At 36.7% G+C, this 26,753-nt stretch overlaps 1 protein-coding gene across 2 annotated transcripts; it reads left to right on the forward strand.

Moving 5' to 3' along the window:
- Window positions 1-331: 331 nt before the first annotated feature.
- On the forward strand, window positions 332-26,753 carry LOC125256663 (lysyl oxidase homolog 4-like). 2 transcript variants are annotated; one of them, XM_048172840.1, is made up of 15 exons: window positions 332-472; window positions 1,521-1,776; window positions 1,868-2,421; window positions 3,085-3,299; window positions 8,860-8,898; window positions 8,983-9,193; window positions 9,267-9,447; window positions 11,296-11,450; window positions 11,650-11,817; window positions 21,319-21,481; window positions 21,570-21,813; window positions 22,856-22,971; window positions 23,175-23,311; window positions 24,148-24,259; window positions 25,607-26,753. In XM_048172840.1, the coding sequence occupies exons 2-15, from the start codon at window positions 1,530-1,532 to the stop codon at window positions 25,675-25,677; spliced, it is 2,613 nt and encodes an 870-aa protein (XP_048028797.1). In that variant the 5' UTR covers window positions 332-472; window positions 1,521-1,529; the 3' UTR covers window positions 25,678-26,753. The 2 variants fall into 2 exon arrangements, with proteins under 2 accessions (XP_048028797.1, XP_048028796.1); XM_048172839.1 differs by lacking the exon at window positions 332-472 and having other exon boundaries at window positions 1,472-1,776.

Here is a 26,753-nt window from a genome sequence, read left to right on the forward strand (position 1 = left end):
TAACTTTGAACAAACGTTCTATTAACGTTACTGGAGGAACATTTGTTCATAGCTTTCAAAGAACCTTGACACAACTTTCCCTGTTAGTTGTGATGCAGTTTTGTATTGCTACTGTGTTGCCAATGTGTTTTAGGTGTTTTCCTGTACTATGATGTGAAGAGTGCATCTCTGAGATCTTCTGAAGTGAAAAATGTGTAAAAATTAATTCTGAAATATCACTGCATGCTGAGTTGAGGTAAGATTCAGAGTGAGTGTCACTTTAAAAGTGCACTTTATGAAACGATTCACTGAAAAAAAAACACTTTACATAAACCAGAAGAAAAAAAGAGAAAGAGAGAGAAAGTGAGAGAAAGTGAGTGAGAGAGAGAGAGAGAGAGAAGCAGCTGGTGGTCAGAGGTTTAACTCTCTCTCTCCGTCTCACACACTCAGTCTTTCTCCTGCTCTCGTCTGCTCACACGGGCCGGTTCGACAGGTGAGTCTAAAGCCTCTCACTCCTCTGATAATCACACTGATTTACTGATTCACAGATATGAAGTTCTGTATTTGATTCTGTGTGTTTGTCAGCTGATTTATCTCTTAGTTTTCTCTGTATCTCTCAGTTTTTATTGGATTTATGGCATGATTAATAATAGTCTATTTGAGCATCAGAATCTCTCAGTTCAGCCAGAAATTATCATTCTGTCATCATTCACTCGTCCCAAACCTCTATGACTTTATTTCTTCTTTCTGAACACAAAGTTAATTTGAAGTACATTGGGAATCAAACAACATTGAACTTTCACTGTATGTAAAATCAGACTTGTGAATGAAGACAGCAGGTTCTATCACTTTAATTCTCAATCTGACCTTTAGAGTCGAAGCGCTGCAGTGAATTCTGGGGTAATTATAAGTGTTTCGGTGGAATGTGTGTGTGGTTTGTACGCCTGTGGTTGTGTTCTGGTCGCTTCAGTTGTGTAGAGCTGATATAACACACAACACACATGAAGCTGTAAATGTGATGATGACGCGTCTCAGACCACTGAAATATGGCACACGTTCTTCCTCGGTATTATATCCCAGTTCAAACATCTGAACAATCTTAAATCAAGATTTACTTGAGAAGCTGATTTTTGATATTAGGTCTTGTTTTCTGAAGTGAAGTGAGTTTGTGCTTAAAAGAACAAATATCTGTCAGTGGGATCAGAAAAATCATCAAGGAAAACAAGATTGTTTCTGACGTCACTAACAGATATTTATTGTTTTAAGCATAAACTCATTTGAAGTCATTATGCTTGTCAAGTAAATATATCTTGATTTAAGGATGTTTAGATATTTGTGCTGGAAAACAAGACACTGAGGAAGAACCTCATTTTTCCAGTGTTGGAAACGCTCCAGTTCAGATCTCCAGTGGACCTGCGTTCTTCACTTCTAGTTGAACTCTGGTTAATTTGAACTTCTCTGCTCTGTGCTTTGGTTTAATTGCTGCTGGCAGGAGTCATCAGCTCATGCTTGAGAAGGTTGTAATGCCAACTCATCCACAGGGATCAGAGATGATCTTCCAGCTGCTGCTCCTGAGTGTTGTCGCTCCCGTCTTGCTCGCCGCTCCGGGAGTCCAGGTGCGTCTGGTGGGCGGCAGGAGCAAGTTCGAGGGTCGCGTGGAGGTGTTTTATAATGGCGAGTGGGGCACCGTGTGTGACGACGAGGTCAACATCAATCTGGCCAATGTCGTGTGTCGCGAACTGGGCTTTTCTCGTGGACTCACCTGGGCTCACAGCGCAAAGTTCGGCCAGGGTCGCGGTAAGATCAGTGTTCCGGTGAACTTCATTCATCAGTGAATTGATTGTCTTCTGTATATCTTATAATCTCAGTGTTCACTCCGTCTGTTCAGGTCCGATCTGGCTGGATAACGTTGCATGTTCGGGCACCGAGAGCTCACTATTGGACTGTCGATCCAACGGTTGGGGTGTGAGCGACTGCACTCATGCTGAAGATCTGGGTGTCATTTGCAGTCCAGACCAACCCAACCAGGGTCACGTCCCACGTTACCAAGAATCAAACCAACCTTCTCCACCTCAGACCTCCAACCTGCTCTCAAACCCTCCTCCAGCCGCCTATCCTCCCGCCAGCTTGCTCCGCCAGCGCGGACACGAGATCGCCCTCCACCGCAGCAGCCAGGGCCCGTCCTCGCCGCAGATCCACGGCCACCGCATACAGCTGCGCAGGAACGGATACGAAAGCACCGCCACCACCAGCGGCCTGCCGAGGGGTCACCAGCTGCCTAACTTCCTGCGCAGCAGGGCCTCGTACAGAAGGACACAGGAAGTGACGCCCAGTCAGACCACCAGAAGCCCTGAGAGACCACCAGCACCTGAGCCGGTCTACAGTCCTGAGCCGGAGCACAACAACAGGATGGATCTGGACTTCACCAACACGGACGAACAGGTCAGAACTCCTTTAATGTTTCTGAAAGAGTCTCTTCTGCTCATCAAGGCTGTGTTCATTTGATCAAAAATGCAGTAAAAAGGTGAAATATTATTACAATTTATTAAAGCTTTGTTCTATGTGTATATATAGTATTTCTGTGATCAAAGCTGAATTTTCAGCATCATTACTCCAGTCTTCAGTGTCACATGATCCTTCAGAAATCATTCTAATATGATGATTTGATGCTCAAGAAAGCAGACTACTAGCTGTGTAAACATGCTGTAAACCGCAGTAGTTTAGTGTCGCGGGGTCGTCTGATGATTGACAGGCCTCTCTGGAGGATTCTGATTGGCTCTTTTATTTCTTCATGTCTGTGAGCCCAATTACAGGCAGATGTAAAGCCGTCACCACAGACAGTTCATCATCCATTACAGGATTCTCATGAAATCAGGAATCAGAAGAACTGATTTGTTTGATCATGTTTTGTTTTGTAGCCGTTTTAATCTCATACAGCTACTGTATTATATTTGATACACACATTTCTAAGGCCTCTAAATGATCAACATGATCAAAACTTCACTGATAAACCTGTCGCACACAATCTATACATGCTTCCATTTCATATGTCAGGCTTCACAGGGTTCATGTATGTTCAGTAGTTCTGATCATTCTCTCTTTCAGTCCGCTGCATCGGTCCGGCTGGAGGAAGTGCGTCTCCGACCCGTTCTGGCCGCCACACGAAACTCTGCCATGGTAACAGAGGGCGTGGTGGAGGTGAGGCATGCTGGGAAATGGAGGCAGGTGTGTAATTTGGGCTGGGACCAGAGCAACAGTCGGGTGGTGTGTGGCATGCTGGGATTCCCTTCAGCAGGACAGCATGACACACGCGTGTATCGGTGAGTATGTAACGAATGGTGTGTTCTGATGATTCATGTTCTTATTTGTGTTCTGATTCATGTTCTGATTCATGTTTTGATGATTCGCATTCTGATTCGTGTTCTGATTCGCATTCTGATTCGTGTTCTGATAATTTGTGTTCTGATGATTCGTGTTCTGATTCATTTTCTGATTCTATTTCTGATTCTATTTCTGATTCATGTTTTGATGATTCGTGTTCTGATTCGTGTTCTGATGATTCGTGTTCTGATTCTATTTCTGATTCGTGTTCTGATGATTCGTGTTCTGATTCGTGCTTTGATGATTCGCATTCTGATTCGTGTTTTGATGATTTGCATTCTGATTCATGTTCTGATTCATGTTCTGATTCATGTTCTGATTTGTGTTTTGATGATTCACATTCTGATTTGTGTTCTGATTCATGTTCTGATTCGTGTTTTGATGAGTCACATTCTGATTCGTGTTCTGATTCTATTTCTGATTCATGTTTTGATGATTCGTTTTCTGATTCATTTTCTGATTCGTGTTCTGATTCGTGTTCTGATTCATGTTCTGATTCTATTTCTGATTCGTGTTCTGATTCGTGTTCTGATTCATGTTCTGATTCTATTTCTGATTCGTGTTCTGATTCGTGTTCTGATTCATGTTCTGATTCTATTTCTGATTCGTGTTCTGATGATTTGTGTTCTGATTCATGTTCTGATGATTCGTGTTCTAAGTCTTGTTCTGATTCTTGTTCTGATTCGTGACTTCATTGATGCATTTCTCCACAAACTCTTCACGAACATACTGAGAGCAAAAACTTTGACTAACTGAGACTAGTGTAAACAGTTTATGCAACCTGGACTAATCTAGCTGTTTTTAGGTTCAAATTAATATTCTGTTTCACTTATTTCTGGAAGATTACAGGTTTTACATGGATGATCTGTCTTGGTCAATGGTTGGTTTAGGTTGTTGACCAACTGAACTAGCAGATGACGAGGTTTGGCTGAACTGGTAGGCCATTTTAGACAGCAACACTATTCTGACCATCTCAGAGACCGTCTAAACATCACTGTTTCCTCAAATCACCAACCCTCACTGAAAATGACTGACTTCTGTTTGCTTTTTCAGCATCAGTGTGAGAATTCAGGCTGCTCCTCTTTACAGTGCCTTTCTAAACATCAGACTGGAGAAAATAACCCTTCCATCAGGGGACTCTTAAATATTCCATACACTGTGTGATTAATGTCAGAATCAGGAATAGCAGCATGTGCTAAACTGAGCTCGTCCTCTAATCGCATGTAATTACGTGATTCCAGTGGAAAAACATCATCTGCGTCTCGTCTGCCTCGTTTCTTTCTGGATGTATGTGAACTGGATCACAGTGTCACGGCGAACGTCGTGTCAATGTTTTCTCAATGTTAAGCAAACGTTTGTTCAGAGTTATCTGGCTTTTAATAATGTTCTCAAAACATTATGTATACATCATCATTGAATGTTTTTATTCTTTTGTTGAACGTTCATCTAACAATTTTCAGAGAACATTCAAAAGTAACATTCCCATAATGTTTGAAGAATGATAGAATGGAATGTTCTCTCAACGTTCACATAACCAAGAAAAAAACGTTTTTAAAACATTTTAAAAACTGGAGCGTTTAAAGAACACACAGAACGTTTTCACAACATTCATCGAGCACGTTTTAGTTAGGTCTCGTGACTTCCTCTTCCTGTAAGAGTAAAGCCTTGCTCGACACGTTCCTTCACCGCAGAGACTGGCTGAGTCTGAGTCCTGCCGTAAATAACCGGAGAGACAGGCCTCCTCTGTCTTTACTGAACCTCAGTGTCTTTTTATGGACATCAGTCGGAACGCACTGGCACATCTGTCCTCCGCCTCACATGGACGTCCTGCTCTCTCAGTGTCCATCTGATAAACTTTCCCTCATCAGAGCGTGTGTGTTTTCACTTCAGTTCCTGCTGGAATCAGCAGCTTCTTTTCTTCTTCTCGTGTGCAGTCATAACAGCGCAGCGCGTGCCGAGGAACATCCTGATATTTAGAGGAAGCGTGTTGGGATCTGCCCTGCTAAATGACAGACTGAGACTGATTAAACAAATTACAGCCACACCAGACCGTCATCTTCATCTTCATCAGTGACGACTCACGAACAAACCCAAAGACCTTCTGTCTCAGTCTGCACACTTCAGCACAGATTTTAAAGTGCCCCTATTATTCTATTTTAGAGTCTCCTACAATAGTTTTACATTCATTCAAAGTCAAAAAACACTTTAATTCTCTCATATTATCCACTGCAGCATCAGCTCTTTCCTCTCAGTGTCTGAAACGCTTCGTTCAAAGATTCGGTCTCTCTAAACCCCGCCCCTTTGAGAGCTGCTCTGCTCTGATTGGTCAGATGGCTCAGTCTGCTGTGATTGGTCAGAAACCAAATGCTCATTATCATAACTGAATCTCAGTGATACGAACAGTAACAGTTTCACCGTATCAATCTCATCACAGTGGATTAGCTTTAGCAGCGTCTTCTCAACACGAACCAAACTCTTCCAGTCTCAGATACGACTACAGTGATTGAGGGCGGGGCAAAGAGACGCTGTTCAGCCAATGAACACCAGAGGCGGGCATTATGCAAATTAGTTTCAAACCTACACAGGTTCAGCAGGAAGTGAGACTGAATTATTGACGACTCGTTTTTCAGAATCGATTCTTTCTTTTAGGAGACGATATTTATTTTTCCAAAAGGGTTTAGATTCCCCAAAGAACCTTTCAGTGATCAGTTCTTAAAAGAATCATGTTTTTATTTGAGGACATTTTAAGATTTTCCATTATAAAGAAGCTTTTGTGGAATGGAAAGATTCCTGGATCTTAAAGCTTCCTCATGGAAACATCGATGCCAATAAAGAACGTTTTTATGTTTAAGATTGTGTGAGTTTCAGAGCAGAAAATACAAATTCTAAAAAATCAAGATACATTTACTGGAGAAGCAAAATGACAAGAAAATCATCCAAATGAAGAGAGTTTGTGCTTTAATGGGGTCATAAAAATAAATTAAATATATTGTTCTGACCCCATTTGTTTTTAGATATTTTGCTAATTTCCTCATAAAACAAGCGTCTTCTATCACTGAGAGTGCTGAGATGTTAGTTGTACTGGAAAACAAGACAAAATACTGAGGAGTAAAATAATAGTTTGCGGTGTAGAGCTGAGTATCCGTATTGTTCTGTAAAGAACTGTAATTTTTCCTGGTTTAGTCTCTCAGGGCCGCTGCTGCGTCTGTCCCTCACTATATTAAACTCAACCCGCAGAGAGATTCTGAGTGATTTTTAATAGCCGGTTTCGCTCAGCTGTTTCAGGACTCCACCCGGCTCAGCTCGCTTCTGTCTGTTGTTTCGCTTAAACTCTTTCATTGTGAGAAAAAGCACCTTGGAAGAAACTCTCACTTCTTTATACGTTGGTTAAATGTGTTTTTGTTTCAGGGCATGAACATTAAATCTTATCGTTTAAACATCATAATTTACTGCTCCAGTTTGACACAAACTCACTGAATAGCTGCTTTTATTCTCTAAAGAGGAACTTTAAGAAGGATGTTTGCCTTTGATGAAGAAAATCCCAGTGTTTTGCACAGAACAGGTTGTTAAAGTGAACGTGCTCTTATGGTAGGAATGATGATTCCCAGACAGTGTGCGGATGATCTTCAGGAGGTAGACGGAGCGATTGATGAAGATTACGCTGAAGATGACGATGTGGTTGTGTGAATGTCACTCCATTAATTCAGTTCTTCTCTTGATGTGGCTCTGGGCTGCTCTCGTGTCACGTGACTGCTCTCAGCCAATGACAGTCCTGCGTGAATCCGCTGTTGATGTGGCAAATAAGTGGTTTCCTAAAGTCACGCTGCCAACCCGACTGGACCACCAGCACTCAGACAGACTATATATATCATGCTACTAAATGATTAACACACATGGCGCTCCTGGTTCTTACCACGGTACATTTCCAAAAGCATGATTGTATCATGGCACTTTATGGGGTATTTTTGTGTGTTTGTGTGTTTCCATGCGACACAAAGAGGACTGTGTGTTTCAGCAGGTGCTTGTGGGTATTTTTAACTGCTGCTTTAATTCGTTTACTCTTAAACTGCTCGTCTGTAAGTCATTTCAGCTCCTGATTTGGCCTCTGAATGCAGCGCTGCAGGGATGATGACGTGATGCAGAAACCCGTCGCATTTTAACACTTCCGCTTCTATTGTCCTGAAGTTAGTGGAAGTTTTGAATGGGTTAAAAGCCTGAAAAGAGGTCTGTGGTGAACACAAACTCAAGATATATTCACCTTTTATTCTATAAGATAAAATGCATCACTTTAGCCATGTCATCCAAGATGTTCATGTCTTTCTTTCTTCAGTGGAAATGAAATGAAGGAAAACATTCCAGGATTTTTCTCCATATAGTGGACTTCACTGGGGTTCAATGGGTTGAAGGTCCAAATGTCAGTTTCAGTGCAGCTTCAAAGAGCTCTACATGATCCCAGACGAGGAATAAGAGTCTTATCTAGAGAAACCATCGGACATTTTCTAAAAAATAAACATTATATACTTTTAACCACAAATGCTCGTCTTGCACTGCTCTGTGATGCTCCACGCATGACGTAATCATGTTGGAAAGGTCACAGAAGTACCGATCCAGTGTTTACAAAGTGAACGTACAAAGACTAAGTCAAACGGCAAAACAACGATGATGGATGATCTTGAAGTTGGAAAAGAAATTGAGATGGCGTTTTTCGCCCTACTTCCACCTTCATCATGCGTGACCTTTCCAACATGATTACGTCATGCGTGGAGCATCACAGAGCAGTGCAAGACGAGCATTTGTGGTTAAAAAGTATATAATGTTTATTTTTTAGAAAATGTCTGATGGTTTCTCTAGATGAGACTCTTATTCCTCGTCTGGGATCATGTAGAGCTCTTTGAAGCTGCACTGAAACTGACATTTGGACCTTCAACCCATTGAACCCCAGTGAAGTCCACTATATGGAGAAAAATCCTGGAATGTTTTCCTTCATTTCATTTCCACTGAAGAAAGAAAGACATGAACATCTTGGATGACATGGAGGTGAGTAAATGATCAGGAGATTTGAGTTCTGAAGTGAAATAATCCCGTAAGCAAGTCTGTGGGGTTATTTCTCTGGCATGTCGCTCAGATGCTGCTGTGTCTCAGATACCAGACCCGGTCCAGACCAGAATACACCCGGGCCTCATTTCACTGTGTTTTCATGCATGTCCTCCGCCGGAGCTGAGATATATGGACGGGAAACACAAGCATGAGCGGTTTTGGCTGAACTTTGAGAACATCGAGATCTCTGTGTGAACGTCTGCTGACCACAAAACCAGCAGAACGTCCCTGTCTGAGATACACGCTCACTGTGTTTATGTACCATCGACTGTTCGCTGACGATGCCAAATATATATATATATATGTGTGTGTGTGATGTGAACACACATAAACAAGCTCGGTCGCTCATGTGAAGCCTGTTTATTTAATTCAGACCATTTATTTTTTCGTTTGTGTCCTCAGGAAACTGTGGGACTCCAAGATGGAGGATCCAGCCACAAGGTGCGACTTCATTTACTGTTTATTTTCACATTACCTAAGCGCTGAGCGGATATGTGAGCGGACTGATATGGTGTGTGTCTGCAGGTCTGCGGTCAGTAAGAAGGGATTCTGGGTCGAGAGGGTTCAGTGTTCGGGCACGGAGGTTTCACTGGCGCAGTGTCGGGCGCAGCTGTCCGTCCCGCGGTACGACGCTCCCTGCAGCGGAGGGATGCACGCGGTGGTGCGCTGCGTTCCTGGCGCTCAGTTCTCCAGAATCTCCACCTCCGGACACCCGCAGGCTCCGCCCCCTCTGAACGTGAGCGCACCTGAACACAGTCTGACCCGTGAGGGTGCTTGACCCGTGGCTCAGCTTCTCTTGTGTCCCGCAGACGGCGGTGCGGCTGAAGGCGGGCCCGCGGCTGGGCGAGGGTCGGGTGGAGGTGCTCCGCGAGGGAAAGTGGGGAACCGTGTGTGACCATCTGTGGGATCTGTCAGCGGCCAGCGTGGTGTGCAGAGAGCTGGGCTTCGGCTCGGCCCGAGAGGCCCTGCGAGGAGCGCTCATGGGTCAAGGTAAATGGGTCTGTTTATACTGGGAACTTACCATGGTAAAATGAGTTTAGCACAGGAACCAGATTCAGCGCTGATATGAGCTGCTCATTTGAACGCTATTTCCTCTTTTCCCAGTGGCTGATGGGTATGTTGAGTTTTTGAGTTGAGATTTTTAGGGTTGAATGAGGATTTTCTCAGCCAGTCTAAACAGAAAACACGAGCCGCTCGCTTGGACGCAGTTCAGACGCTGTGAGTGTTTCATTCAGGGACGTGTTTGTCTTCTGTGGGAACACTGCTGGAGCTGCACCATTAGGGGGAATAATCTAATTGATCTAATTGTTTTAATTTTGAGATTTTTTTTATTAATTTTTTTTTTGTGATAAAATTGACTTTTGGGGGGAAAAGATCATTTTTTAAAAATAAATGTTTATAAAAATGCAATTTAAAAAAGTGATTGATTTAAAGTGTTTTTTAAAAGCTCCAAGTTTGTTTGTAGGGCAGCACAATTTGGCCAAAAAATGTGATTATATTATGTATTATTATTATTATCATTATTACTAAAATAAAAATATGAAAATAAGAAATATTACTATTTTAATCTTTCACTGTATAATAAAGAATTTAAAAAAATAATATAATTATTTTATTTTATGATATATATATATATATATATATATATATATATATATATATATATATATATATATATTTTATTTATTATTATTATTTTACTAAATAAAATATTAAACAAAATAAGAACTATTACTATTCTGTGAAAGCTTGTTTTCACCACTAAATAAAAAAATAAAAAAGGTAATTGTGACTTTTTTTCTCACAATTCTTACTTATTTATCTCAGAATTGTGAGTTTATATTTTGCAATTCTGAGAAAAAACTCACAATTGTGAGATAAAAAGTCACAATTACCTTTTTTATTTCATGGCAGAAACAAGCTTCCATACTATTCTAATATTTTATGTAAAGTGTAATATTATAAAGATATAAAATATTAAATAAATAGTATAAATATTAAATATATATTTCAGTGTATAAAGTCAAATATTTAAGAAAATTATATCATTTTTTTATAACTGTAAATTATTATTATTTCATAATTTCCAAACTTTCAACAGAAGACCAGTGCTGCGTTTCTCAAAAGCATCGTAAGCTTAAGTAGATCGTAGACTGGTGTAATGTTGGTCCACCAGCTAGTCCACGAATAACCATCATAAACCAGTCTGGAGCTTCAGTGATTGGTTCAGATGTGGAACACGACGGTTCTCAATGATGATGATGATGATGAGCGCTGAGATGTTTCCAGATCTCCATCAGGATCAAGGAAAATCATCTCAACCTCATGACTCTCCTTCTCATTGTGCTTTTGTGTCATTCAGATATTTATTGTTGAACAGGCATGTCATCAACATAAACACATCCACCGCCACCACGAGTCGTCCCAGCATGCTCTCCTGTATGATGTGATGCAGTCGTTCTGATGTTCTGAATTATACGCTGTCAGACTCAGTGATGAGGAGAATAAGAGACGTGTTTGCTGGTGACATCATAACCCAACCGGGCACAAATTACAGAGTCTCGTCCGTACACACACGTCTCTCGTCCTGCAGCTATTTCCATCTATTAAACACTTCATTTGGCCCGTGTGTGTAATTTACTGCAGTCAGCGTCCACCTCACACGTGCGTCTGCTCCCGTTTGTCTTGTGATTCAGCCAGATGCTGTTTTCTGCCAAACACAACGTGCTAATGACTATTTCTAGCAGGTAAACTGGGTTGTGGTGTCCGGACATCGGCACGTGGAACAGGAACCCATGAAACACACAAACATGTGTGTGTGTGTATGTGTGTGTGCAGGTACGGGTCCGATTCACATGAACGCAGTGCAGTGTTCAGGCTACGAGAGCTCCATCACACAGTGCCGCTTCCAGGAGGTTCCGCTGCGCTCCTGCAAACACAGTCAAGACGCGTCTGTGCGCTGCAACGTCCCCGACACCGGCCTGAGCGCCACGGTTCGACACACACCTCCACTATACATGTCCAGTCAAGCCAGCTCATTTCTACAGCGCTTTATACAATTCAGATTTACAGAGATAAACAAGTTTATTACTGTGAAGCTGTAATTTAGTCACAGTTTGAGCAAACATGAAGTTATGTGTTATCTAAAGAGTGACATGTTTGAGCCGTGTGTAACGTGAAGCGTGTGCTCAGGTGCGTCTGGCGGGCGGGCGCGAGGCGGCGGAGGGCCGTGTGGAGGTGCTGATGGATCTGGACGGGCAGCAGCGCTGGGGCTCCATCTGCAGTGAGAACTGGGGCATCAATGAGGCCATGGTGGTGTGCCGGCAGCTCGGGTTCGGATTCGCCTCCAGAGCCCATCAGGTGCGTGAGCGTCCTTCCTCCCGAAGCTGCATGTTCGACATCTGTGCGGCACAGGCCTGTGGAAGCCCATCTGTGCCACATTAAAAAGAATCAGGCTTTTGTAAATTAGTATTATGGCATAAAATGTTCAAATTGACACACTAAGAAAAAATTGTGTCAGTCATAATTATGAAAAAACAAAAACAAAGCTGAAATTGTCATATTAAGTAATTATGACATAGTAAGGCAAAATTGACAATCAAAAATTGTCATACTAAGTTGAAATTGTAAATTAAGTCGAAATTGATATACTAAGTTGAAATTGTCAACCAAGTCGAAATTATGACACACTAAATTGAAATTGTCAACTAAGTCAAAATTATGACATACTAAGTTGAAATTGTCAACTAAGTCAAAATTATGACATACTGAGTTGAAATTGTCAATTAAGTCGAAATTATGACACACTAAGTTGAAATTGTCAATCAAGTCGAAATTATGACATACTAAATCGAAATTATGACATACTAAGTTGAAATTGTCAATCAATTCGAAATTATGACATACTAAATCGAAATTATGACATACTAAGTTGAAATTGTCAATCAATTCGAAATTATGACATACTAAGTTGAAATTGTCAACTAAGTCAAAATTATGACATACTGAGTTGAAATTGTCAATTAAGTCGAAATTATGACACACTAAGTTGAAATTGTCAATCAAGTCGAAATTATGACATACTAAATTGAAATTATGACATACTAAGTTGAAATTGTCAATCAATTCGAAATTATGACATACTAAATCGAAATTATGACATACTAAGTTGAAATTGTCAATCAATTCGAAATTATGACATACTAAGTTGAAATTGTCAATCAAGTCGAAATTATGACATACTGAGTCGAAATTATGACATACTAAGTCGAAATTGTCAATTAAGTCAAAATTATGACACACAGTCGAAATTATGACAAACGAAGTCGAAATTATGACATACTGAGTCGAAATTGTCAATTAAGTCGAAATTATGACACACTAAGTTGAAATTGTCAATCAAGTCGAAATTATGACATACTAAATCGAAATTATGACATACTAAGTTGAAATTGTCAATTAAGTCGAAATTGATATACTAAGTCGAAATTGTCAACCAAGTCGAAATTATGACACACTAAATTGAAATTGTCAACTAAGTCAAAATTGATATACTAAGTCGAAATTATGACATACTAAGTCGAAATTGTCAACTAAGTCGAAATTGACATACTAAGTCAAAATTGTCAACTAAATTGAAATTATGAAATACTAAGTTGAAATTGTCAATTAAGTCAAAATTGATATACTAAGTCGAAATTGTCAACTAAGTCAAAATTATGACATACTGAGTCGAAATTGTCAACTAAGTCAAAATTATGACATACTAAGTCAAAATTGTCAATCAAGTCGAAATTATGATATACTAAGTCTAAATTGTCAACTAAATCAAAATTATGACATACTAAGTCGAAATTGTCAACTAAGTTGAAATTATGACATACTAAATCGAAATTGTCAACTAAATTGAAATTATGACATACTAAGTCAAAATTGTCAACTAAGTCAAAATTATGACATACTAAGTTGAAATTGTCAACTAAGTCAAAATTATGACATACTGAGTTGAAATTGTCAATTAAGTCGAAATTATGACACACTAAGTTGAAATTGTCAATCAAGTCGAAATTATGACATACTAAATCGAAATTATGACATACTAAGTTGAAATTGTCAATCAATTCGAAATTATGACATACTAAATCGAAATTATGACATACTAAGTTGAAATTGTCAATCAATTCGAAATTATGACATACTAAGTTGAAATTGTCAACTAAGTCAAAATTATGACATACTGAGTTGAAATTGTCAATTAAGTCGAAATTATGACACACTAAGTTGAAATTGTCAATCAAGTCGAAATTATGACATACTAAATTGAAATTATGACATACTAAGTTGAAATTGTCAATCAATTCGAAATTATGACATACTAAATCGAAATTATGACATACTAAGTTGAAATTGTCAATCAATTCGAAATTATGACATACTAAGTTGAAATTGTCAATCAAGTCGAAATTATGACATACTGAGTCGAAATTATGACATACTAAGTCGAAATTGTCAATTAAGTCAAAATTATGACACACAGTCGAAATTATGACAAACGAAGTCGAAATTATGACATACTGAGTCGAAATTGTCAATTAAGTCGAAATTATGACACACTAAGTTGAAATTGTCAATCAAGTCGAAATTATGACATACTAAATCGAAATTATGACATACTAAGTTGAAATTGTCAATTAAGTCGAAATTGATATACTAAGTCGAAATTGTCAACCAAGTCGAAATTATGACACACTAAATTGAAATTGTCAACTAAGTCAAAATTGATATACTAAGTCGAAATTATGACATACTAAGTCGAAATTGTCAACTAAGTCGAAATTGACATACTAAGTCAAAATTGTCAACTAAATTGAAATTATGAAATACTAAGTTGAAATTGTCAATTAAGTCAAAATTGATATACTAAGTCGAAATTGTCAACTAAGTCAAAATTATGACATACTGAGTCGAAATTGTCAACTAAGTCAAAATTATGACATACTAAGTCAAAATTGTCAATCAAGTCGAAATTATGATATACTAAGTCTAAATTGTCAACTAAATCAAAATTATGACATACTAAGTCGAAATTGTCAACTAAGTTGAAATTATGACATACTAAATCGAAATTGTCAACTAAATTGAAATTATGACATACTAAGTCAAAATTGTCAACTAAGTCGAAATTATGACATACTAAGTCGAAATTGTCAACTAAATTGAAATTATGACATACTAAGTCAAAATTGTCAATCAAGTCGAAATTATGATATACTGAGTCGAAATTGTCAACTAAATTGAAATTATGACATACTAAATCGAAATTGTCAACTAAATTGAAATTATGACATACTAAGTCAAAATTGTCAATCAAGTCGAAATTATGATATACTGAGTCGAAATTGTCAACTAAATCGAAATTATGACATACTAAGTCAAAATTGTCAACTAAGTCGAAATTGACATACTAAGTCTAAATTGTCAACTAAATCGAAATTATGACATACTAAGTCAAAATTGTCAACTAAGTCGAAATTATGACATACTAAGTCTAAATTGTCAACTAAATCGAAATTGACATACTAAGTCTAAATTGTCAACTAAATCGAAATTATGACATACTAAGTCGAAATTGTCAACTAAATTGAAATTATGACATACTAAGTCTAAATTGTCAATTAAGTCGAAATTGATATACTAAGTCGAAATTGTCAACCAAGTCGAAATTATGACACACTAAATTGAAATTGTCAACTAAGTCAAAATTGATATACTAAGTCGAAATTATGACATACTAAATCGAAATTATGACATACTAAGTTGAAATTGTCAATTAAGTCGAAATTGATATACTAAGTCGAAATTGTCAACCAAGTCGAAATTATGACACACTAAATTGAAATTGTCAACTAAGTCAAAATTGATATACTAAGTCGAAATTATGACATACTAAGTCGAAATTGTCAACTAAGTCGAAATTGACATACTAAGTCAAAATTGTCAACTAAATTGAAATTATGAAATACTAAGTTGAAATTGTCAATTAAGTCAAAATTGATATACTAAGTCGAAATTGTCAACTAAGTCAAAATTATGACATACTGAGTCGAAATTGTCAACTAAGTCAAAATTATGACATACTAAGTCAAAATTGTCAATCAAGTCGAAATTATGATATACTAAGTCTAAATTGTCAACTAAATCAAAATTATGACATACTAAGTCGAAATTGTCAACTAAGTTGAAATTATGACATACTAAATCGAAATTGTCAACTAAATTGAAATTATGACATACTAAGTCAAAATTGTCAACTAAGTCAAAATTATGACATACTAAGTTGAAATTGTCAACTAAGTCAAAATTATGACATACTGAGTTGAAATTGTCAATTAAGTCGAAATTATGACACACTAAGTTGAAATTGTCAATCAAGTCGAAATTATGACATACTAAATCGAAATTATGACATACTAAGTTGAAATTGTCAATCAATTCGAAATTATGACATACTAAATCGAAATTATGACATACTAAGTTGAAATTGTCAATCAATTCGAAATTATGACATACTAAGTTGAAATTGTCAACTAAGTCAAAATTATGACATACTGAGTTGAAATTGTCAATTAAGTCGAAATTATGACACACTAAGTTGAAATTGTCAATCAAGTCGAAATTATGACATACTAAATTGAAATTATGACATACTAAGTTGAAATTGTCAATCAATTCGAAATTATGACATACTAAATCGAAATTATGACATACTAAGTTGAAATTGTCAATCAATTCGAAATTATGACATACTAAGTTGAAATTGTCAATCAAGTCGAAATTATGACATACTGAGTCGAAATTATGACATACTAAGTCGAAATTGTCAATTAAGTCAAAATTATGACACACAGTCGAAATTATGACAAACGAAGTCGAAATTATGACATACTGAGTCGAAATTGTCAATTAAGTCGAAATTATGACACACTAAGTTGAAATTGTCAATCAAGTCGAAATTATGACATACTAAATCGAAATTATGACATACTAAGTTGAAATTGTCAATTAAGTCGAAATTGATATACTAAGTCGAAATTGTCAACCAAGTCGAAATTATGACACACTAAATTGAAATTGTCAACTAAGTCAAAATTGATATACTAAGTCGAAATTATGACATACTAAGTCGAAATTGTCAACTAAGTCGAAATTGACATACTAAGTCAAAATTGTCAACTAAATTGAAATTATGAAATACTAAGTTGAAATTGTCAATTAAGTCAAAATTGATATACTAAGTCGAAATTGTCAACTAAGTCAAAATTATGACATACTGAGTCGAAATTGTCAACTAAGTCAAAATTATGACATACTAAGTCAAAATTGTCAATCAAGTCGAAATTATGATATACTAAGTCTAAATTGTCAACTAAATCAAAATTATGACATACTAAGTCGAAATTGTCAACTAAGTTGAAATTATGACATACTAAATCGAAATTGTCAACTAAATTGAAATTATGACATACTAAGTCAAAATTGTCAACTAAGTCGAAATTATGACATACTAAGTCGAAATTGTCAACTAAATTGAAATTATGACATACTAAGTCAAAATTGTCAATCAAGTCGAAATTATGATATACTGAGTCGAAATTGTCAACTAAATTGAAATTATGACATACTAAATCGAAATTGTCAACTAAATTGAAATTATGACATACTAAGTCAAAATTGTCAATCAAGTCGAAATTATGATATACTGAGTCGAAATTGTCAACTAAATCGAAATTATGACATACTAAGTCAAAATTGTCAACTAAGTCGAAATTGACATACTAAGTCTAAATTGTCAACTAAATCGAAATTATGACATACTAAGTCAAAATTGTCAACTAAGTCGAAATTATGACATACTAAGTCTAAATTGTCAACTAAATCGAAATTGACATACTAAGTCTAAATTGTCAACTAAATCGAAATTATGACATACTAAGTCGAAATTGTCAACTAAATTGAAATTATGACATACTAAGTCTAAATTGTCAATTAAGTCGAAATTGATATACTAAGTCGAAATTGTCAACCAAGTCGAAATTATGACACACTAAATTGAAATTGTCAACTAAGTCAAAATTGATATACTAAGTCGAAATTATGACATACTAAATCGAAATTATGACATACTAAGTTGAAATTGTCAATTAAGTCGAAATTGATATACTAAGTCGAAATTGTCAACCAAGTCGAAATTATGACACACTAAATTGAAATTGTCAACTAAGTCAAAATTGATATACTAAGTCGAAATTATGACATACTAAGTCGAAATTGTCAACTAAGTCGAAATTGACATACTAAGTCAAAATTGTCAACTAAATTGAAATTATGAAATACTAAGTTGAAATTGTCAATTAAGTCAAAATTGATATACTAAGTCGAAATTGTCAACTAAGTCAAAATTATGACATACTGAGTCGAAATTGTCAACTAAGTCAAAATTATGACATACTAAGTCAAAATTGTCAATCAAGTCGAAATTATGATATACTAAGTCTAAATTGTCAACTAAATCAAAATTATGACATACTAAGTCGAAATTGTCAACTAAATTGAAATTATGACATACTAAATCGAAATTGTCAACTAAATTGAAATTATGACATACTAAGTCAAAATTGTCAACTAAGTCGAAATTATGACATACTAAGTCGAAATTGTCAACTAAATTGAAATTATGACATACTAAGTCAAAATTGTCAATCAAGTCGAAATTATGATATACTGAGTCGAAATTGTCAACTAAATTGAAATTATGACATACTAAATCGAAATTTTCAACTAAATTGAAATTATGACATACTAAGTCAAAATTGTCAATCAAGTCGAAATTATGATATACTGAGTCGAAATTGTCAACTAAATCGAAATTATGACATACTAAGTCAAAATTGTCAACTAAGTCGAAATTGACATACTAAGTCTAAATTGTCAACTAAATCGAAATTATGACATACTAAGTCAAAATTGTCAACTAAGTCGAAATTATGACATACTAAGTCAAAATTGTCAACTAAATCGAAATTATGACATACTAAGTCAAAATTGTCAACTAAGTCGAAATTGACATACTAAGTCGAAATTGTCAACTAAATCGAAATTATGACATACTAAGTCAAAATTGTCAACTAAGTCGAAATTATGACATACTAAGTCTAAATTGTCAACTAAATCGAAATTATGACATACTAAGTCAAAATTGTCAACTAAGTCGAAATTATGACATACTAAGTCTAAATTGTCAACTAAGTCGAAATTATGACATACTAAGTCAAAATTGTCAACTAAATCGAAATTATGACATACTAAGTCTAAATTGTCAACTAAATCGAAATTATGACATACTAAGTCAAAATTGTCAACTAAGTCGAAATTATGACATACTAAGTCAAAATTGTCAACTAAATCGAAATTATGACATACTAAGTCAAAATTGTCAACTAAGTCGAAATTGACATACTAAGTCTAAATTGTCAACTAAATCGAAATTATGACATACTAAGTCAAAATTGTCAACTAAGTCGAAATTATGACATACTAAGTCTAAATTGTCAACTAAATCGAAATTATGACATACTAAGTCAAAATTGTCAACTAAGTCGAAATTATGACATACTAAATCGAAATTGTCAACTAAATTGAAATTATGACATACTAAGTCAAAATTGTCAACTAAGTCGAAATTATGACATACTAAGTCGAAATTGTCAACTAAATTGAAATTATGACATACTAAGTCAAAATTGTCAATCAAGTCGAAATTATGATATACTGAGTCGAAATTGTCAACTAAATTGAAATTATGACATACTAAATCGAAATTTTCAACTAAATTGAAATTATGACATACTAAGTCAAAATTGTCAATCAAGTCGAAATTATGATATACTGAGTCGAAATTGTCAACTAAATCGAAATTATGACATACTAAGTCAAAATTGTCAACTAAGTCGAAATTGACATACTAAGTCTAAATTGTCAACTAAATCGAAATTATGACATACTAAGTCAAAATTGTCAACTAAGTCGAAATTATGACATACTAAGTCAAAATTGTCAACTAAATCGAAATTATGACATACTAAGTCAAAATTGTCAACTAAGTCGAAATTGACATACTAAGTCGAAATTGTCAACTAAATCGAAATTATGACATACTAAGTCAAAATTGTCAACTAAGTCGAAATTATGACATACTAAGTCTAAATTGTCAACTAAATCGAAATTATGACATACTAAGTCAAAATTGTCAACTAAGTCGAAATTATGACATACTAAGTCTAAATTGTCAACTAAGTCGAAATTATGACATACTAAGTCAAAATTGTCAACTAAATCGAAATTATGACATACTAAGTCTAAATTGTCAACTAAATCGAAATTATGACATACTAAGTCAAAATTGTCAACTAAGTCGAAATTATGACATACTAAGTCAAAATTGTCAACTAAATCGAAATTATGACATACTAAGTCAAAATTGTCAACTAAGTCGAAATTGACATACTAAGTCTAAATTGTCAACTAAATCGAAATTATGACATACTAAGTCAAAATTGTCAACTAAGTCGAAATTATGACATACTAAGTCTAAATTGTCAACTAAATCGAAATTATGACATACTAAGTCAAAATTGTCAACTAAGTCGAAATTATGACATACTAAGTCTAAATTGTCAACTAAGTCGAAATTATGACATACTAAGTCAAAATTGTCAACTAAATCGAAATTATGACATACTAAGTCTAAATTGTCAACTAAATCGAAATTATGACATACTAAGTCAAAATTGTCAACTAAGTCGAAATTATGACATACTAAGTCAAAATTGTCAACTAAATCGAAATTATGACATACTAAGTCAAAATTGTCAACTAAGTCGAAATTGACATACTAAGTCTAAATTGTCAACTAAATCGAAATTATGACATACTAAGTCAAAATTGTCAACTAAGTCGAAATTGACATACTAAGTCGAAATTGTCAACTAAATCGAAATTATGACATACTAAGTCTAAATTGTCAACTAAATCGAAATTATGACATACTAAGTCAAAATTGTCAACTAAGTCGAAATTATGACATACTAAGTCTAAATTGTCAACTAAATCGAAATTATGACATACTAAGTCATTATGACAATTTGAATTTGACAAGTCGAAATTGAGTTTTGATTATGACTGAATAGGTTTCTTATGAAAAGAAATTTATAATTTCAATGTTTCATCTCATAATTTCTCATGACTTTGTATGTAATAATTATGATTTTTTTTATGTCATAAATTTGACTTTTATTGGTGTTTTTTTGGTGTTGGTGTGAAGAGGCCGTAACTCTTGTTCATTAGAGCCAGCGGTTCGACTCTCTCTCAGCTCGACTACTGAATAATCAGGTTTAATGAGACTCGTCCTGCGCTGATGAACGTGAAGCTGCTCAATAAACGCCGTCAGTTTATTTTGTAATCGAGAGCTGAGTGTGATTTATTCTGTGCGTTCCAGTCAGTGTTTACATCCCCGGAGCTTTTGTTTTCACGGCTGTTGTTTCCCATGCAGAAGGTAATTACAGCCCTGCACAGATCCAGGGAAAGAGCTGGAAACCCAGAGAGAAAACAAACCCAAAATAGAGCCTGGATGTGGATCACATTTGTGCTCTTATAAAAGCCTGTTTAAAAGCGGCTCTCGGTAAATAGACGGTGGAAAGTGGAAAATATTTGATAATGTCCATGAATTATCTGTAATAGCGGCTGCTATTAGACTCTCGCTGAATTCCAGCGCTGTGCTGCGGTCTCACGCGTGTCCGTCTGCAGGAGACGTGGTTCTGGCCGGCCAGCTCCGGGTCGGAGGACGTGGTTCTGAGTGGAACTCACTGCATCGGGACTGAGATCTCCATTCAGCAGTGCCGCAGGAACGGACATGTGTACTGCCCTCGCGGAGGCGGAGCCAAAGCGGCCGGGGTCACCTGTGCGGACGGTACGAGAGCTGAATATTCATGCCATCATATATTATATTTAATGTAGTTGATGATATAATGAATCTGCGGCTCTGTTTGTGGGGTCAGTGGCTCCGGATCTGGTGATCGACGCGCAGCTGGTGCAGGAGTCTGCGTACCTGGAGGACCGGCCGCTGCACCTGCTCACCTGCGCACACGAGGAGAACTGCCTGTCGTCCTCCGCCGCCCGCATGAACTGGCCGTACGGACACCGACGCCTGCTGCGCTTCTCCTCGCGCATCATGAACCTGGGGCGCGCCGACTTCAGACCCAGAGCCTCCAAAGAGTCCTGGACCTGGCACCAGTGCCACAGGTGTGTGTGTGTGCTTGAGAGTGTGTTTTTATTTATTTTGCATAGATAAAAACACGTGTTTGTAGTTTACACACAGATGATAATGGTATCATATTCAAAAATGTGCACTTTGAAAACCATTTTCAAAGGTTTGCATTTTCAGGCCCCCAAAACACTGCTGTTGTTTAAATGAACGGCCAAAATGCATAAAAAGTTTTAAGTTTTTAAGTTGAAAATGAAGTTCATAAGATGTTCCTATTTATGGAAGCTTGTTATGCCACAGAATAAAAAATTAAAAAATAATTGCGACTTTTTCATCTCGCAATTCTCACATTTTTTTCTTGCAATTCCAAGTTTATATCTCACAATTTGAGAAATAAGTCTAAATTGCGAAATTGCAAGAGAGAAAAAATCAGAATTGAGATAAACTTGCAATTAAAAAGGCAATTGTGACTCTTTATCTCACAATTCTTCATCAGATTGCGAGTTTATATTTCACAGTTCTGACTTTATATCTCACAATTCTAAGAAAAGAGTCTGAATTGCGAGATATAAACTTGCGAATTGAGAAAAAAAGTGTCAATTACCTTTTTTATTTTTATTCTGTGGTCCTTTCATAGCTAAGTGCAATTCCTGAAAAAGTTCACAAATATTTTCAAATATTTTTTTGCCACAGGTGTGTGTGTGTGTGTGTGTTTGAGAGTGTGTTTTTATCTATTTTATATTAATTTGCATGCATTATTTTCAGTTTTGTTGTAGTTATTTTAGTATATCAAGTTAAATTAAATGTTACCTTGGCATTACATTACATTATTAAATATAATTATTTTAATTTTAACCTTTTTATTTATTTTATTTGAAGCAGTTTCAGTGTCAGCAGCACGAGCTGCGCTCTGATTGGTCAGTTTCTCGCTCCAGCAGCTCTTACTGCTGCGGTCAGGATTCTGTGGTCAGTTTAAGTTCTCGTCCAGCAGGAGGAGGAGCTGTCATGTGACGCTTCACAGCCCAATGAGAGGCCAGGACCGCGTCACATGACGGCTGTGTTTCTGATCCTCTCTTACAGACATTACCACAGTATCGAGGTCTTCACACACTATGACCTCTTGACCCTGAACGGCACGAAGGTCGCGGAGGGTCACAAAGCCAGTTTCTGTCTGGAGGACACGTACTGCCCTGAAGGTGAAGAACTCGTCTGGATTGTGTTGAATTAAAGCAGGAATCCTGGTGACGGTAACAGTGTGTTTACACTGTAATCCAGTGATATCTGTGCGGTCATTCCTAGTTTCTTCAAATATTGTGTTGCCTTAGAGTTTATGATTCATTAATTGAGCCGCAGAGTGTAATTAAACTAATTAAACTTTGCTTTGTCTCCACGGCGACAGGCCTGACCAAACGCTACGCCTGCTACAACATGGGCGATCAGGGCATCACTGTGGGCTGCTGGGATACGTACCGCCACGACATCGACTGCCAGTGGGTGGACGTCACCGACGTGACGCCGGGGGACTATATCTTCCAGGTCAGAGGTCACACGGATGATAGTCTGACGACACAGATGAGTCGAGCAGAACGAGCTCATTAACAGAGAAAATAACGATGATTATTCACATCTGACCTTCAGCCTTTTTTCTGGGAAACTCGTTTGAGTTCAGATGAGAGAATAAACAGGTTCCTCAGACTCATATTCATTCATGCTTGATCTGAAATCCTCATAGAGGTATTATGGGATATGATTGACCTTTATGAATATGAGTGTGGGATTTTTCCCTGTTAATGGTATAAAAATATGTCCTTTGTTTTAATATTATGTGTTACATTTCAACTTTAGTCTTTCCCTATACTTTCAGATAAATCAAAGTCAAGTGATTGATTTGATTGGATTATATCAGGCAGGTCATGTGACATACAGGCGTCACATGAGCAGCGGCTCTTCATCTCCTGTGTGTTTGACTCAATTACAGGGTGTTTCTGGGAAGCTCAGCCACGATTGTGGGCTTTTATTTCAGGACGGTCACTGGTGGTCACCTAAAGACGATCCTCATGATTGCACAGTCATTTGAGATTCAGCCGAGTAATCTTTCCATTCCACCCGTGACTGAAATAACCGGCGTTTGTGTCTCGTGTGCGTCTTACATCAGAAGTTCCAGCAGAACTAAATTAAACCTTGATGAAGTTCGACTCGGTGCCACAAATTAGGCAGAAAACCGTTTCCATAAACCCTTCGCTGTTCCAGTTTGGTGTTTTTATGAGGACGTGTGGGACGGAAAATGTCATTAAAGATGATGAAGTGTATTTCTCTGGTTCTCCATCACGAGTGTGTCTGTGAGATGATCAGATGATGTGTTTGTGCTGCAGGTGGAGGTCAATCCGTCTCTGGATATGGCCGAGTCCGACTTCCAGAACAACGTGATGCGCTGCCGCTGCCGCTACGACGGTGGACGCGTGTATCTGTACGGCTGCCACACGGGTGAGCGCATCATCTCCTCTGATCATATGCATCATAGTCGTTCTTCTTCAGAACATGTAGAGATCTTTCGTTTGAAAGGTTTGAATATTGAAAATCAGCGGGAAATTAAGGCGTTTCTTCAGATAAATTCTTAGGTTTCGTTTATACAACAATGATGTACTAAAACTGGAAAAGATTTCCCTTTTCGTGTACAGACGGATCCGTGAAAACGACTAAAATCGCTGTATTCTGCTGCCTGGCCAGTAGATGGCGATGTCACTCGGTTAAGAAACACCACACGCCTATAGACTGAACACGTAACACGCATGACGTCACTGTTTTCACAGATTTATGTTTTTATAGTTTACACACAGATGATAATGGTATCGTTTTCAAAAGTTTGTGTTTTCAGGCCCCCAAAACGCATAAAAAGTTTTACGTTTTTAGTTGAAAATGGTGTCGTGTAAACGTTTATAAGATGTTCCTAACTGAAATAAAAAATAAAAAAGTATTTGCGACTTTTTTATCTCGCAATTCTGACATTTTTTTCTTGCACTTCCAAGTTTATATCTCATAATTTACGAAATAAGTCTGAATTGCGAAAAATATACTCAAAATTGCGTGAGAGAAAAAGTCAGAATTGAGATAAACTCGCAATTAAACAAGGCAATTGTGACTCTTTATCTCACAATTCTTTATCAAATTTCGAGTTTACATTTCACAGTTCTGACTTTATATCTCACAATTCTAAGAAAAGAGAATTGCGATTTGAGAAAAAAAAGTCGCAATTATTTTTATTTCATGCTGCTTCCATAGTTAAGTGCAATTCCTGAGAAAGTTCACAAATATTTTCATAAGAACATCTTTTTTTTTGAGTTTACAGAGTCTACTGTAATTATTACCGTAATAATCATAATAAGAACACACAATATTCGCTGTTTTAAATCGTTATTTTGTGCTGAATGTGGCCGAAAATGTTGTAATTCTAAAATTAAAAGCGAGGTCTCTTGAGGTTACTGAATTTCACACAGTCACTTCACCGATCATTATTTACATGATTAATTATCGTTGTCGCTTCAGAGAACTCGTGCATGTCATATATATGTAGCTAGTGTATCTATATGTTGTAATGTTTAATAAATTAAACAACCCAGAAAATTCGTTAAATATCTCACCTTTGGGGATTTAAGATAAGTTGGAGGTCGTTCTATTTACGATGATTTTTAAGAAAGTTCTTTTTAGGTATTCAAATAATTTTGTCTTTAGAACAATTTTTGGGAATACAAGACATTCTCAACTTTATTCTCAAGTTCGCAGTTCAGAGTGTTTGATGAATCCACGAGGCGTCACATGTTTCCTGTCTCACAGGTGATGCGTACAGCGCCGAGGTAGAGGACCTGTTTGAACACCAGCGTCAGATTTCAAACAACTTCCTGTGATGAAGCCCGTGGAACGACAGGCTGAAATCCTCTCCTCTCGCCGGCGGAGGGCGGAGTCTGTGTGATTGATGGGGAGTGGGTGGGGCTAGTGTGATGATTGACGGGCAGGGGGCGTTTACAGTTCACTCAGTCACGTGTTCATTTCGGCCAGTATTGATGCTGTTGGTGAATCAGGAGAACTTTCTGCAGTTATAATGAAGGAGTTTGTGTGTGTTACAGATGTTACGTCAGTGTTTTGATGAGTTTAATCTTCATCAGCCACTCGAGATTCATAGGAAGAAAAATGCCTCAAAATAAAGAACACAAATATTGAACATCAGTCGCTTTCGAAGTAAACAGTTGAAATTGTCCTTCTTGTGCTCGTTATTTTCACATTGTGATTCACACATGATGTTTATTTTATTTTTATTTCGGTCTGTTGGAGAGAATAGAGCTGTTTGTTTGTGTTTTCATTTGAACTTTTCTCAGTAGATCAGTGATTCTCAACCAGCTCGACTGAAAAGTATTTAATTTAACAAAGTGTCATTAATACATTGAAATAATCTTACTAAAAATTTAAATGCAAAAAACAACCTCAAGATATGCGTTAAAATCATATTTTTCCCCTTCAGTAAGTATTGTTTTATTGAAGAACAAAGTTCTTAATAATTGTTGAATATTGTGTGTGGAGGTTGAGAATCACTGGCGTTTCTCATATTTCATCGGTGTGAATCCAAACACAAGCGTTTCTCATCTCTGATGTTTGTTTCTCGTGCCACTGGTGCTGATTTTAGTGGCTCATTTAGTCTTGAATATTATTATGCAGTATTATTATTATTATGACTGGTAATGAAACGTTTCGTCACTGTTGTATCGGCATGTACAGGTTTATGAATTCTGGTTTGTCTGTGTTTCTGGTGTTCATCTGACCTCAGTTTATTAAAATCATTCTCTCTGTGAAGAGAAACAGTCGGTCAGTCGAGTTTTACAGATTGTGCTTCAATACTTGAAAAATAAACTTCTCATGTCTAACACAAGAAATCTAATATTTCATACTGTACCTGGAGACTGATGATAATAAAGAATGACTGACTTCA

This window comes from Megalobrama amblycephala, linkage group LG21, assembly GCF_018812025.1.
Source record: "Megalobrama amblycephala isolate DHTTF-2021 linkage group LG21, ASM1881202v1, whole genome shotgun sequence".
NCBI classification, from domain to species: Eukaryota; Metazoa; Chordata; class Actinopteri; order Cypriniformes; family Xenocyprididae; genus Megalobrama; species Megalobrama amblycephala.